Genomic DNA, 15519 nt, shown 5'->3' on the forward strand with positions numbered 1-15519 from the left:
GCTCAGATAAGAACAAGTTCGCACCAACTTAGATGTGAGACCGGAAGATGGATGACACCTAAAGAGGAGTGGGCATATAGAAGGTGTAGATATTGCACTCAAGAAGCAGTTGAGACATAATGGCATTACGTCATGGAATGTTCAACTTACAAGGACATCCAGATCAATTATATTGAGACATTAAAAGGGAACAACTTGGGTCACTTGTTCAAAGAAGAGAAGATAAGAAGGGTTGCAGATTTTTCGGTCAAATTACATAATAGAAAATCCAAAATGCAGAAAGAAAAAGAAGTATAGATGTTGAGTTTTGGATATATATGTTTCTGGTTATGTGTGAGTCCCATAGACTGCTCGGAGACTTGATTAAAAACATTCATTCATTCACCCTTATATAAAAACCGTCCACCCGGCAACGCATGAAGAGAAAATGTGTCTCGCAAACCAAAAAACAACTTCAAAATATTGCTCTCTCGAAATTCCGCTGGCTGTGTCATTCAAATAGTGCAAGCATTAACAGTTATAGCAAACTAAGCTCCCTCCTTGTCTTATGGAAGATACCAGTTGAAGGGGGCGTGGAAAGTAAAGGGTGAAGTTACAATGGCTCGTGTATTGTGCAGCCGAAGGCTTATTCCTACTCTCTTTAAGCTCACAGTCTCTTATCCTCTTATTACGATGGGAAGGCCTGTCTTTTTACCAAGACAAATACGGTGGAATGTCAAAGCTAATATATGTTGTGGGGTTGCTGGAAATGGAAATAAACAAACACCACAAAATCACGATGCCCAAGATAAGAAGGTAAAGCAATCTTTTTATCACTTTCCGTTACTTGTTCCGTATTTATTACCATGTGAAATAAATAGGGTCGGAGCTTGAATAATTGTTTTTCTGTAACCTGCAGAAGTATAGCTGCTTGATTTTTATGAATAGGATAAATAAATCCCCAGCGTTCATAAACTTGGATGACTCCATTGGTAAATGTACAGTTGCTTGTTTTGTTTTGTGAATATGTTAAATAAATGCCCGGTGTTCATAAATTTGGATAATTGGATTTGTAATTATCACAAGCATTTGTAAAATGAAATGATCAGATTTTTTATTGGATTTGATGACTTTGGTTTTTAGTTGCTTTTGATGATCTTAATAAATAGTCATTGGATGGAGAAATGATGATACATTTACCAAATTCAGCAAAGCTTATATAGAAAGTAGTGCTTTGACGGTCATCCTTGTATCATAATCCCTCCTGGTTTAAGATTAATACAATTACAACCTATTACCTATTCATCTATGTTAAGTGGGCAAAGGCTTGTATTGGTGTTTTCAATTTATTTTTTAAAAATTCCGTAGGCCTTAACCTGTATGATTTTTGACCATCATTATGCTAATAATACTTCATAATTTATTTTGGTGATAATTACAGGAAATATACACGTTTTGTTCTTTTGCTTGCTTTAGTAAGTGAAATATGAGCATTAAGTTCAAAAGAAGCTTCTTTTGGAGGGCAAACTTTCTCATTTGATTTGAAGCTCCCCTTTAAATCCAAGTCCTGCTTGTTTTAAGAATAAATGCATATAAGCAGCTATCAAAGTGCGAATGTAGTTGGTCCAAATGTCACCAACCAATGACAAAGCGCCAAAAGAGGGAATATCAGAATATCCTCAAATTAAGAGTTTAGATGAAACAGGAGGCTCGTTCATCTCCAGGGAAGTTTTTTATTTTTATTTATTTTTGTCATGTGCATAAGCTTATGATTGATTTTTTTTTTCCTCTAGAAAATAACACCAAAATCCCTAAAATGAACAAGATTTTTTCATTGATTAAGCAGAAAAGTTGAAGAAAAGTCACTTCTTATAAAAGAATTGAGGAAAGCACTTGTGCCCAAGAAATGTCATTTCCATGAAAAGAAGGAAACAAACTTTCAACTAAAGACACGACTTGAATCATTTTATTCGTAAATATAAATCTATATTAAACCAAAATTTGCTAATATGCAAGAATAATCTTCACAAAGCTTACCAACATATTAAATTTTAAATAAAATTTTGATAGACATGTGCCCTCAAGATTAGAAGAAGAGTCTCAGTTTGATTAGCAACCCAACTTTACCAATCAACACAAGCTAAACAAAGACTTTTGATTAACAACCTAACAGGCTAACTTTGGAGGAAAGAGGAATACTATATCAAACATTTCAATCCTATATATGACCATACACAAAAAGCTACATAGGAATGGAAATAAAATGGAAAGCAAAAATGTTAATCGCTTAGATAAGAACTAGCTCACATCAACTTAGACGCAAAATTGGAAGATGGATGATACCTAAAGAGGAGTGGGCAGATAGAAAATGTAGCTCTTGCACTCAAGGAGTGGTGGAGACAAAATGGCATTACATCATGGAGTGTTCGGCTTACAAGGATATTTGGATCAACTATATTGAGATGCCAAATGCAAATACCTTGAGTAATTTATTTGAAGAAGAAAAGATAACAAGAGTTGCAGATTTCCTAATCAAGATACACAATAGAAGATCCAAGATGTAGAAGGAAAAGGAGATTTAGCAGGTGCAATGTTTTGGGATTTGCATGCTTTTCTTTGCTAGCTACCTATGAGTCCCATAGGTTGTTTGGCCTCGTGGATGTTATTAAAAAATTCATTCATTCAATCTTGCGTGCATGTGTGCCAAAATTCTATTTTAAACTATATGTTAACAAGCTTTTTGGGAAGTGAATTTGTATGTTAAAAAACTCTAGCTTGGTATGGATTTATATTTATAAATAAAATAACTCAAAGTCTTCCCTTATCCCTGAAAGTTAGTTTCATTCCCTTCCTTGAATCATTTCAGTAACCTTAATTTTTTCAATATAGGTATGGGAAAGAGGCTGAGTACATTGCCACGAGATGTGGGTATGGGGAAAGGGATGGAAATGGATCGCTGTTATCAAACCATAGTTTCTTGGTGTCTATAACATATAGAAAGTGAATGGCTTGCCAAAGTATCAGTTCTTTTTGAAAGAATAATGAATCATTGTTGTTTAGTTTTAGTAAGCTGGCAGCTTTTTTGTTAAGTTTGAAGTTAGGTAGCAGCTATTTTTCCATTTAGTTTGCTCTTTTGTTATAAAATATAAATGTTATTTTCCTCTCCCAAATCAACACTTAAAAGTTTTGGGCCTTGCACATTTTGTATTTTGTTGATTATTTGCAAAGCATTGTTTATTTTTATTGCTGCCATTCCTTCGTTTGGTATTAGAGCATTGGGATGTCCTATTATTAAAGTAATATTGTTATATTTAGCTTGTAATGGTCATGTTAGTTGTTTAGTTAGTTTTAGTAACTTTCTTTTCTTGATTTCGTTCTCTATCGTTTCTGTTTTAGAAACATCGTTTGCAATTGCTTATTTAAGGAGTATTCCTCTCCATTGTAATTTATTCAATTACCATTTCATGGTATCAAAGCAGAGCTCTTCTGTCTAAGAATTTTTTGGTGATTTCAAAAAAAGATTGTTGTTTTTACTTGAAAATTTTTGTGAAAGTTCTTTTAGAAGTTTTTGATCGATTTTTTGGTAAAAAAATGGCAAAGGGTATTTTCTAAAATTTGAGGGCCGGAGTTCTCTAAAAATCGCAGATTTTTTTCACTAAAGATCGTGGGTTTCTTATCTGAAGATCGTGTCTTCCCATCTCTACAAAAATTGCATCAGGTGCCAAGGGTTCTTCTGCCCACGCTTGGTGTCTTTCACAACATTTTTTTTGTTTGTGAAGTTGAAACGGATTTTTGAACCTACAAATTGTGCAATGGGTAGTTTTTCGTCTACAACAGGTTGCGACTAGGGTTTTGTCTTTTGTGGCTAAAAATTTTTTTGGTGCTGAATTTGTGAGCAAAGTTTTTAATGATTTTTGTTTAAAATCATGGGATTTCTTTTGCTGTGGCTAGGGTTTCTAAGACCTTCAAAACCATACAAACCTTCATTATGCACATCATTTTCATTATTTTTTTAAGAGGCAATGAACGATGCTGAAAAAGCCAAAAATAGGTATTTTGAAGTGTTTAACCAATATATGCGAGTATGTGAATAATGCTTTGGACCAATTTCTTTCTATAGAGTGGATATAATAAGAGACTAGCAAAATGTATGATTGTTGATGTTGAAGCCAAAAACCTTGTTGTTGTACATTATTAGAGTTTGGAGTTATAATTGATTGAGCTATACAAGAAGGTTGTAAGGTCGAAGTAGAAGGGAGAGGTGAGAGTTGCAAAAAGAGTGTCATACGATGCAAGGAGGAGAAGAGGAAATCTGTTGAATGATGCAATGAGTCTATATGATGTCGTGGACAATTAATTTCCTTGGTTGTACAATTTGAAGAGGTCATACGATCTAGACATGTTGCATGAGTGGAAGGGCAAGATGTACCGTACGACTCCAAAATTTGAATTTGACGAATCTGAGGAAGTTACTGCCTCAACAATTGCTTGATTCTTCAAATTAGTTATATATTGTTGACCCTTGTTTTCAATGGAGATTGTATTCTTTTTCTAGTTGTGGTTGGCTTTGGTTGTTTTGACGTGTATTTTGTACACTATCAAACACAGAATAAAATACCCAAGGGTACCTTATCCTCTCTTGAGTAAAGTTTCCGAATGCTGAAGATATCGCGAAAAGGATCAATCGGAGAAACTTCAAGGTTCTTATATGTAGGATCTCTATGTGTGGATAAGCTCTTTGTGGTGTGATGTGATTTGCTGGAATCACAAGGGGACTTACATTTGATGATTGAACTTCTGATTTGCCTTTGAATATTGCTGGAACACAGGATCTTACTGCCTTAGATTTGAAAAATGGAAAAAAGATGAGGGCGAAGAGAGGATCTAATCCTAATACTAAGAATGTAGGAGCAATGATTGATCTTTGATGAAACTCTAACTAGGTCTTGTTTTGACATCGCAGGACCATCTCCACAAGGCTAGTGCGATCTTCGAAGGGAAGCTTTATGATGTTCAAATCATCACTGCAGGCATAGACACCATCAGGTTGATGCATATCAATGAAGAAGCGACAATTGAAGTTAAGCTTAAGCTGAACGATTCCAGTTGACTACACAAGGCAAGTCTGCAATCAACAAACTGCTAGTAGTATGGATATGCGAATTTCACCATCAATCAAGCATATTTCTTCCACTCATCTAATAACATGAAATCAAATATGAGAAGTATAAAGACCATGCAAATTGTCGAATCGACCCATAAATTTCACCATTTCTTCAATGAAGTTACAAGTCTTTTACAACAACATCTTGGCAACAATCTTTGCCTTCTCTCTCTACTCTACTCTAATTGCTATTCTATCAACTAGCTAACTACTCTCTATCCACTAAATCCTTTCTATTATTTTTATCTATCTGCCTCTATATATCCTTTAGAAATGAAGAGCCGAGGCTTATATAGTGCCCTCAATACAATTCGATGGCTAAGATCAATTCGAGATCAATGGCCAAGATTCAACAATGAAAACCCTAATTAGGGTTTGTTACAACCATTACATAACATTTAATGCTTGACCAATGATAAAATTGTATTGCTTGGACACATGTCCTCTCTAGAAAAATCGACCAATGGATAGCCGAGGTAGGTACATCGGAGTTTGTGCCACCTTCCATGAGTTAGGTACATTGAATCTGGACATGCTGAGGTGGACCACAATGACTGGAGAAGTCATGACTAGGATGCCACCTCGTCTGACACTTGTAACTTGGTAAATATTCAACTTGATGTTGTTGAGAAGCTAGCTTTAATTAATTCTTCTGGAACTATTTGCTTCTTCAACGAACCCTTTGCTTTGACTTCTTGTGTCCTTGATTTGCAGGATGATGATGTACCTCGCCTTGGAACGCTGGATTGGAAGAGGTCGCCCTTGTTGATGTTTGATCGAAGAAAGCCATCCTTGATGATGCTAGGCTGGAGGAGGTCGCCCTTGTCCCTTGTTGATCTTCTTGGAGGAGACCGTCCTTGATCTGGCTTGATTTTCCTTGAGGAGAGCCTTCCGACCTGTAGATCCTTCGAGCTTGGGAGTCGCCATCTTGATACCTACACAACATTTCAAAATTAGTAATATATCTTGAAATCTAAAAATTAAACTTTAAAAGGAAGATTCAAGATTTTAATTAGGAAACTTCATGATAAATCTTGAGTTATCATTTCCTAATTAACCATGCAATACTTAGACTTTTCTAAAAAAAATCTAAAAAAAATCAAACCTTGAATAAGGGTGTCAAGATGATTTTGCCATACGTCTTCTTGAGAATTAACTCTAAGAAATGATGTAAAAATAGATGAATTTTGCTAGGCAAAGTGTAGATCAAAGCTCTCCCTTGGATACAATGCACCTCCTTTAGCTTGGAAAAGAACTCCACCTTCCTCTTCAAAAATCTGGAAATTCGCCTTCAAATACCTTCAAAACATCTGGAATTTATCCTCCAATCTAGCAAGAAATACGCCTCTCCAATAGCCTTCAAGGTGAATTTCGCCTTCCTCAAATTGCTCTTCAAGTACGCATGAGAGATAATGCAAGAATGATTTGAATTGTGAAAAAAAACACCTCCAATATATAGAGCGCTCACCTTCCACTTACCCATGAGGCCGACCTTGCAAGTAAAGGCAAAAAATAAATAAAATTAAAAAAGGAAGAGGCCGACTTGATAAATAATATTAAAATAATACCCCAAGCGCTCTTTCTTTTGATTTTAAATTAATAATAATTAATTTCAAATGCCTTTATAATTAAAAAATTTCGATTTTAAGGCTCAAAATTAATTATTAAATGCCATGCGCCATCATTAAATGTCAATTTAATTTCAAAATATTTCAAGGTTTTATTGAATTTGGCATTTAATGCAATTTGAAGGATATTGGCGCCCAAGCATGGGAAAATAATAGATATCAACAAGATCGCTCTGGTCCCTTGGAGAGGGACAGGTGCGCCTATACCTTTTGGGCCTCACACTTCTTGTTTTTTTACGTCCAAGACCTCATTTTTGACGTCCAAGATGGCATTTTTACTTAGAATTTCGAGTTCAATTTATTCGATCTTTGAAATGAGTGCACTTTAAAGCATTTTCGCCCTGGTCCCTTGGTGAGGGACAGGAGCGATTTCATCTTTTGTCCTTGGTCTTTGTCCTTTAGATCGCCAAATCAAGTTTGGAGGTAAGCAATGACCTTCGTTCATCTCTTCTATGTATGTTCAACCCGCTTCTTCAAGGCAAAAACATGCTTTCCCAAGATTTTCGCCCTGGTCCTTGGGTGAAGGACAGGAGTGCCCTTTGCCAATTGTCATCAAAATTCGTGGTCCTTGTAACTCCTTTCCACCTCGAGGCATTTTAAACATCATTTCAAATTCGCGCCTTGGCTTAGATTTGTCCAAACTTGGTGAGAAGGACTGGATATTAAGTTTTTCGCCCTGGTCCCTTGGAGAGGGACAGGAGCTATTTTGCAAATCCACGCTTATCCGTCCTTTGTTAGCCTTCCAAATTATATTCAATGGATAAATCATGTTTTCCTTGGTCTCTTCAAATCATAAAATTGTCTTGATCCTGCAAGAACAGTGCAAATTTGAAATTCAAGCTCCGGTCCTTCAGTGAGGGACGGGAGCACTTTTGCAATTACAAGCCAATTCGTCCTTTGCTAGCTTCGAAAATTATCTTCAACGGATCGATTGTGTCTTCCTCCACCCACCTCAAACGCGAAACTTGCTTTCCTTTTGTCAAAAACTTGCCTTGAGGGAAAATCGCTCTGGTCCCTTGGAGAGGGATAGGAGCGCCCTAGCCAGTCACCTTGGTCCCTTGGAGAGGGACAGGAGCGAACTTGTTACTTAGGCCGATTTTCTTCATTGTGGCGTTCTTAAGTTATATTCAACGGGCAAAACATACTTCCCTTGACCTCCTCAAATCGCGAAACCACTTAAATCTTGCAAGGATAATGCGAAATTGGAATTCAAGCTCCGGTCCTTCAGTGAGGGACAGGAGCGAATTTTGCTCTCTAGGCCAAATCGTTACAATTTTCATCAAAAAATGTCTTGGCTAAGGAAGATATCATCTTACTTCATGCTATGAATAAAAGTTAATGTCCAAAAAAGGTCTAAAATTGTGCATATAAAGAAAAACGCTCTGGTCCTTCAGTGAGGGATAGGAGCGAATTTGACCTTCTAGGCAAAAACTTCATCATTTCATTTTTTTTGATCAAGTCTGGATGCTCTATCATGCTCATTTCGTCCTTCACCATGCTTTTGATGTCTCAATTTAACCAAACAAGGCCAGGAATGGCTCAAATAAGTATTTTCGCCCTGGTCCCTTGGTGAGGGACAGGAGCGCTTTGCCTTGGTCCCTTGGAGAGGGACAGGAGCGAAATTTGCTCTGGATCCTCAGTGAAGGATAGGAGCGAAATTTGACTTTTTGAACTCTCTACCAGGATAATTTTTAGGACAGGAGCGCTTTGCCTTGGTCCCTTGGAGAGGGACAGGAGCGAAATTCGCTCTGGATCCTCAGTGAAGGACAGGAGCGAATTTGACCTTCTAGGCAAAAACTTCATCATTTCATTGTTTTTGATCAAGTCTGGATGCTCTATCATGCTCATTTCGTCCTTCACCATGCTTTTGATGTCTCAATTTAACCAAACAAGGCCAGGAATGGCTCAAATAAGTATTTTCGCCCTGGTCCCTTGGTGAGGGACAGGAGCGAAATTTGACTTTTTGAACTCTCTATCAGGATAATTTTTATGGAATATAACATTTAAGTATAAGAAAGAAGAAACATAGAATGTCACTTATACTTTAAGTTATATTCCATATATACTTTCAGGATGTTTGAGAGTGGTTTCAGACCTCCAGGAGTTATATTGCAAAATCTAGTTTTTTGAGGTTTTTCAGTTTCCAGACTTAGTCAAATTTCAGGATCAGGACATTCCAGACTTAGCCAAATTTCAGGACATTCCAGACTTAGCCAAATTTTAGGATCAGGACCTCACTCAAGCCGGACTTGCTTATCCATGTGATCCCCTCGGCGACACTCAAAATGCAAAGGCTAACTGACAAAACCCTAAAAAACCTAAAAAGACAAACCCTAAAAAGCAAAAAAAAGCAGAGGTCCCCATTTGCAATGGGGCAATGTGTGAAAACGTCACAACAGGTTGCTACTAGCTGTTGTGTGTATTGCACACACACCCCTTGCTTCGCAGGGGACCCTACCCAAAGAAACCCCGAGCCAGGTCAAAGGCAAGGAAAGAAAATATTCCGGCCTTTTTTGAAAACGTTTTTCTTCCTATCAAATGCCTTTGAAGATGGCCCTGGAATTCGCGCGGAGATGATGGGGTGGAAATGTGAAATGAAGTAATTCGTACATTTCCCTTTGAATGCAAATCGCGATTTTCGCATTCTGCTTTGCGTCTTGCCTTGCAAAGTCGAGAAATTCCGACAGGAGTGTGAGTGCCAAAGGGCGAGGCGTGAGGAAATGAAGTAAATCACCCTTCAAAATGCCTCTCAAAGCCGTGAAAATACCCAACTTTCCTCCATTCGCCAAAAAAAAGAAGTCCGATAAAAGGCAAAGAAAGGAAGATTTGGGCTCTCTCTTTTTTTGGTTGAAATACAAACGCGATTTTATCAATTCGCTCTCCATGCCGAAAAAATAATAAAGGGTTGAACATTCTTATTAAAGCGCCCTCGCATTTTCGCCTTTGAAGCCGAACTTTCCCCTCTAAATCATTGAATGGCAAATGAAGAAAGGGGTTTTCGTTGGGCAAAGTAATAAACCAAACAATGAGGGGGAATATGTTAAAATGTCATGAAGTCGCGCAATTTACACTTTGCCTCAAAAAGCTAAGTTTCATTCAAGTCCAAAAGCATTAGGAAAGGTCGGGGGTGTCATGTGTTTTGTTTGAGATTTCTCTTCCAAAGCTCGAATTTTCTTAAGTGAAAGTCAAATCGAAAAGGAAAGTCGACATTTTTTTAGTTATTTTGCAAGGAACATAAAATCGCCAAATTCTTTTAGAAAACCCGAATTCTGGAAAAGACCCGAGTTTTGGCTTTAGGTGCTTTAAAACATTGCTTTCACTTTTCGCTAGAAGGTCGAGTCAAGTTAAAAGTTCACATTTTTTTAATGAAAGGGTAAGTTTTCATTTATTTCAAAATCGTTGGGTCCCGTCCAGGCAAGAGGGGGAAAAGAAAAATCGCACATTGTCTCTCCAAAGGCCGAGTTTCTCCCTAAGGGGAGGGGGCGTTTTAAAATCCAAAGGGCATTTAAAGTTGTTTGTTTAAATTTATTTAATTTTTCGAGATGATTAATTCAAGTCGAAATTGATTGTTTGCAGATCAACATCGTTGGGAAGAGCTGAGGAGGAAACCTAAGACACAGATTGAGGACATGATCGTGATCAAAGCCGAGAAGCAGAGATGCAGCTCGCGGGATCCAAATGGTGATCACAAAGCCTGGAGATATGCGCCACTACTAAACCACAAGTTGAAATGCACCAGCAAGATTGAAGACAAAAGAACACTCAGAATGCTACAAGTGTATGCATTCTCAGAAATACACAGCTAGAATTGATTCCAAAAAATCAGTTTGTAAAACTGAATTGTTTTAATGTAAATAGCTACTTGTGGGCTCCTTATTAATGCAAAATAAAACAAGGGTACATAGGTTAGTTATGCCTCAGCTACTTGATTGACCAAATTGATGTCAAATAGTGGTCGGTAGTTGACAACTGAAAATAACTAGGCATGGGTTAAAGCTGCCAAGCTTCTAGAAGGCAGATTGTAGCCTTTGGATGCAGTCAATCTTGGCCTTCGATTCAAATTGTAAAATCTATAAAAGGCAGATGCCTTTCTTTTGTAAAGGGTTAGAAGGTGAGATTTTAGGAGTTAGATTTTAGAGGTTAGAATAGTTAGATGTTTCAGTAGTTAGCAGATTAGGAGTAGAATAGGATTGCTGGAAGAAATTGTTGTAATAAAAGTTGGAATCAATAAATGAACATTGGATATGGTGTTTGTTATCTTTGTTTTCTTCTGTTTGCATGGTTTCCTTTTAGCTGGTTAAATTAGAGTTCAATGATTTTAATGGTGAAATGTGGGGGGTATTTGATGTATTTTAGGTTCATACCATTGGGGGCCTGCTAATTGTAGGTCACTGTATATGGTTAGTTTGAAACCAAAATTGTGTTTAGTTCAACTGTAGGTATTTGTTTTAGGCTGCGCTAGAATTGGGTGCCTGAATGAATTTGTGCAATCTGAAAATCCTTCATTCCCTTGGAGCTTGCACTATCCCTGTGAAGTTGTGAGTATATCTTTGGCGAAGCAGGGGTTAGTTTATGGCAATCTGTCTACCCGTCGCATTAACTATTATCATTATTGTCCTTAGGATCCCTAAACCCTTCTCTTTTGCTTTTATTTTCCGCAGTCTGAAAATTGCAGCGTCGTCAGATGTAGACTAGCTTGTTGTAAACATAAGCCCCTTGTGTTACCAGTAAAACACATCAAACCGTTGAGTTATCCTACAGTCAAGACCTGACATTTGGAACCTTGAGGTTGTCCCCCTTGATCATCTAAAACAACATTAGGGATTTCCTTATTCAAGAGAGGATAGGATACTCAACATTTTATTTTGCGTTGACCGGAAGGAGTTGGTAATCCGACTTTAGCCACGTCAACAATAGCCAACCCCATTCCAACGATGCATTGTGTGCTTTCTTTCTTAATGAAATGACCACAAAGTTCAACAAAAATGCTTGGAATCCAATAATTACCTTTTGTCCCATTAAAACTCTATCTTTATACCTTGTTGATCTGCACTTACCATTTGGAATGTTGGGGGCCAAATGGTTGGCTTGCCAAGACTTCTCCAAGTGTTTTTTGAAAGTTTGATCACACCAGACTTGCCATTAATGATTATATTGGTGAGTTTCCTTCCAAGCATCTCCACGTTCACCATTGCTGGATTCTTTGTCATGTTAAATATCATTAACATTGAATTATTCATTTGGTTGCTCAACAATGGAGGGTCAATTTATTGGATCTTCATTCTCACTAGATGTCAATTGGGCCATAGCATGCACCATCTCGTTCTCCCTCGATTCAATAGCATTTTGACGTTTAGGAATACTTTGTAATAATTCCATTACTTTAATTGGTACTATAGTTTGAAGTACTTGCCTTGTAATATTTTTATTGGATTGTAATTGATTTGTTACCATACTTGTGCTTGCATTTGAGTGGTAGCGTTTGTTATCCATAACATTCTCCACTTTGGCCATTGCTTAATAAATTCTTTCTTTTTTTGTGTGGGTTTGGGTACATAGCTTTTTTTGCTTGGGATCAGGTGATGGCAGTACTTTATTTTTCATATCAACATCAATTAGGTTGATGGTAGCCTTTTTCTTTGGACTTCTTGTGTCTTCATAATCTCTAGGTTCACACCATTTGTACAATAATTGCATTTTGTCTTGCTTGTTTTGGCAGTCTCTCTCAAAATGTCCACATTCATTACATTGTCGACATTATATGATCAAATGTCCTTTGTGGTCATATTGTATTTGGCTTTGACCTCCTCTTTGAGTTTGATAGCCACTTGGAGATGCATTACATGGCTTTGACAGATTGGATTGCTCTCCCTATGTAAAGAGTACTTGTGTACTCATCTTCAGATTGTATGGGCACTCCTTTGTTGAATGACCCATAACCTGACAAATCTTACAAAACATCTTTCTAGGACAATTACCTTTTGTGTGCCCCATAATTTTGCACTTGGTTTACCATAGTTCATTAGTTTATTTGTTGGTTTCTTTCGTTGCCTTCAATTCTTTCATCATTTGGAACATGTCCCTCTGAAGTGCCTGTACCATTCCCTTTCATTTTCACTATTGTCATTTGAACTTCCATCTTCCTTGGTTTTTCTTTTACTATGCGTGGAGGTTTTATCTTCACTTTCTATGTCCATTGCTCGATTGTAAGCTTCTAAATGGGAAGAGGGTGATACTACCTTCATCTTTTTTCTTAATGATGGAAGTAGAACTTCAATGAACCCTCTTTTCTTGAGACTGTCAACTAGAATTTTTCGAAGTTTACAAGCAATTCTTTAAGTCTACAATTATAGCTCACATGTTTTTGTTCTTAATTTGTTTTGTATTGTGAATTTATGCTACATTTCCATTATCATCACAAATCAATTTGAACTCTTATTCCAAGGCCTTCTTTAATTTTTCCCATTTATTTTAATAAGCTTTGTCAATTTTTGTGTACCGTTTAATTGCTACACCTCGCAAGGTGGCAGGAAAAGATCGCAGCCAAATTGCTTTATCATCTTGCCCATTTGTTGTCTAGATTGTTTCACAAGTCTTACAATGCCTAATAGGGTCCTCCAATCCATTGCTTGGACAACTTTTGCTTTTCTCCACTAGGGCTTACCATAATTGTATTTTGATTCAAACCTAGTGCCTAGAATTTGTTTGTTAGGGAGTTTCGATTCAGATGTTTCAATGCTTCTCTCGCAGTCTTGGCCATGTAGGAATCCTTAACTTTTCCCTTGGCTTCAGCCTTCGTTGTGCTTGTTTTGCCTTCAAATTTTCTTTTATATACCCTTGGCTCGGGTTCTTCTCCCTTGATTGACAACCTTTCAATGCTTCGAAGGCTACTCTCATACAATTGTGTGAAGGAATGTGACATCGTCTCCTAACTTCCCTCATCAAGGGAAGGTTTTCTTGACTTTTCAACTTCCCTATGTTCTACTTCTTGGGAAGGGCTCTAGCTTGAGAATCATATGGTTGTGTTTTCCTCAAGTGTTTCTTCTATTCTTCTCCTTCGTTCCCTTTGCTTGATGATCCTTAAAGTTCGTCCAATCTCATGGTCTTGACCACCTTGTGGCCTCTTCTCTCCTTTATTGGGATCTAAGGGCATGGATTGTTCAAATGTGATCTGATTTCTTTTAAAACAACGATGCCAAATGTTTATTGCTCTTCTGGTAAAATGAATAAATTAATTAATAATAGAGATGGCAATGGATACTAAATACAAAAGTAAAGCATATTTATTTGCACATGAAATTATTATAGAAGAATACAAGAGATGGTCAGCCAAGGATCACAGTTGACCCAACTAGATCATAGTACTTTCCTTGACGATACACAATCTATTTAAAGGACCTGATGGTTGCCAAGAGGAACACAACCATTGACCAATTGATGCCTATAAGTAGCCAAAGCTGACAAACAATTAATACATAGTCAGATAACCAATATCATTGAAACATAATAATAGCAATTGTACATTGACTACAAACACACGTCTTAGTGTTTCTTGATGTTTTGATCTAATTTGGTAAATTTGGCCCATAAACTTTGTAAATCGTTGTGATAAACTTTTAATTGACATGTCAATTGCTAGTTTGGATTTAGAGGATTCCAAATTTAAATTTGAGATTTTTTTCACCAGCAATACTGGAATTGGCTAGGATTGTTAATTATGTAGGCTTTGTGGTGTAAGAAGGATGCATGGATGCAGGTGTCATGGCCATCGTACAACACATTTTCTTTTCATGTATTGAAATTTGAGACTGATGATTCTTTTCTTTAGGAAGGTAGTAAAGACCTGATATACAGCTGCCTTATAAATTTAATTTGACTTGTATAGACATGAGAGAGATAGACATTTGATATATTTTAAATTCTATTATATACTTTTTTTCAAAGGATTGAAATACACTGACTATCCATTGGAGTGAGTAGTTATCTATCCGTTTAGTGCAAAGCTACTATGTGTGAACCTCAAGTATGCATCTGTCATGAGCCATAATTAGGTCATGTACAGGTGTATTGTATTATATATAAACTCCTCAAATAGTGCTTTCACATTGGAAGTATAACGTGTACAATAAAATATTAGAATAAAATAATAATAAATTATTGGAAATAATAAATGAATAATAATGATTATTTAATCAAAATAATAATATGAAGATTATATTTAATAAATAATATTTAAATAATTGACTTAGACAATAGTATTCAAATAATATTTAATAAATAACTATTAGAACAAATGTTTAAATATTTAATGAATAGTAAAAATGAATAATATTCGAATTATTAAGGATAATGAATAAACATCTAAAAAATTAATTAATTTAATGAAACTCATGTTATAAGTTGGCAATTAATAATTAACCATTTATTAATTAGCATAAATTAATAAAGATAAATTAGCATTTGAAATAATAAAAGGGATTGCTGTGACCCTTCCCTGTGAGTGCGTGAAGCGGCATGGAGCGCATCCGCACTGGTCACGTCGCACCAGCAGAGGAGTGCGACCCTCCTAAAACAGATATATGTGGGCGTCTGTGCTGAAGGAGGGGGGTTAAGGAGGAATGGAAGAAAAGAAGGAAGGCATCATAGGAGATAAGACAGAGATCAGCGGAATTTCACGGGAATACAGTTCGGGTCATTTCCCAGCAAACAACATACATACGCCAGACTGATAGGAGCGTTTATATTGGG

General features: G+C 36.7%; 1 protein-coding gene across 3 annotated transcripts in view; it reads left to right on the top strand.

The window, feature by feature from the left end:
• The first annotated feature begins 271 nt into the window (after positions 1-271).
• LOC131027633 (uncharacterized) overlaps positions 272-15519 on the top strand; it is a 249415-nt gene continuing 234167 nt past the window's right edge. For 2 of the 3 annotated variants that reach the window (XM_057957708.2, XM_057957702.2), the window contains exon 1: positions 272-795. In XM_057957708.2, coding sequence (XP_057813691.1) covers positions 598-795 — 198 coding nt within the window. In that variant the 5' untranslated portion in view covers positions 272-597. Of the gene's footprint in view, positions 796-898; positions 972-15519 lie in introns of all 3 variants that reach the window. The other variant, XM_057957713.2, reaches the window with a different exon arrangement.

The sequence above is a fragment of the Cryptomeria japonica genome, chromosome 1, assembly GCF_030272615.1.
Source record: "Cryptomeria japonica chromosome 1, Sugi_1.0, whole genome shotgun sequence".
In the NCBI taxonomy this organism is placed as follows: domain Eukaryota; kingdom Viridiplantae; phylum Streptophyta; class Pinopsida; order Cupressales; family Cupressaceae; genus Cryptomeria; species Cryptomeria japonica.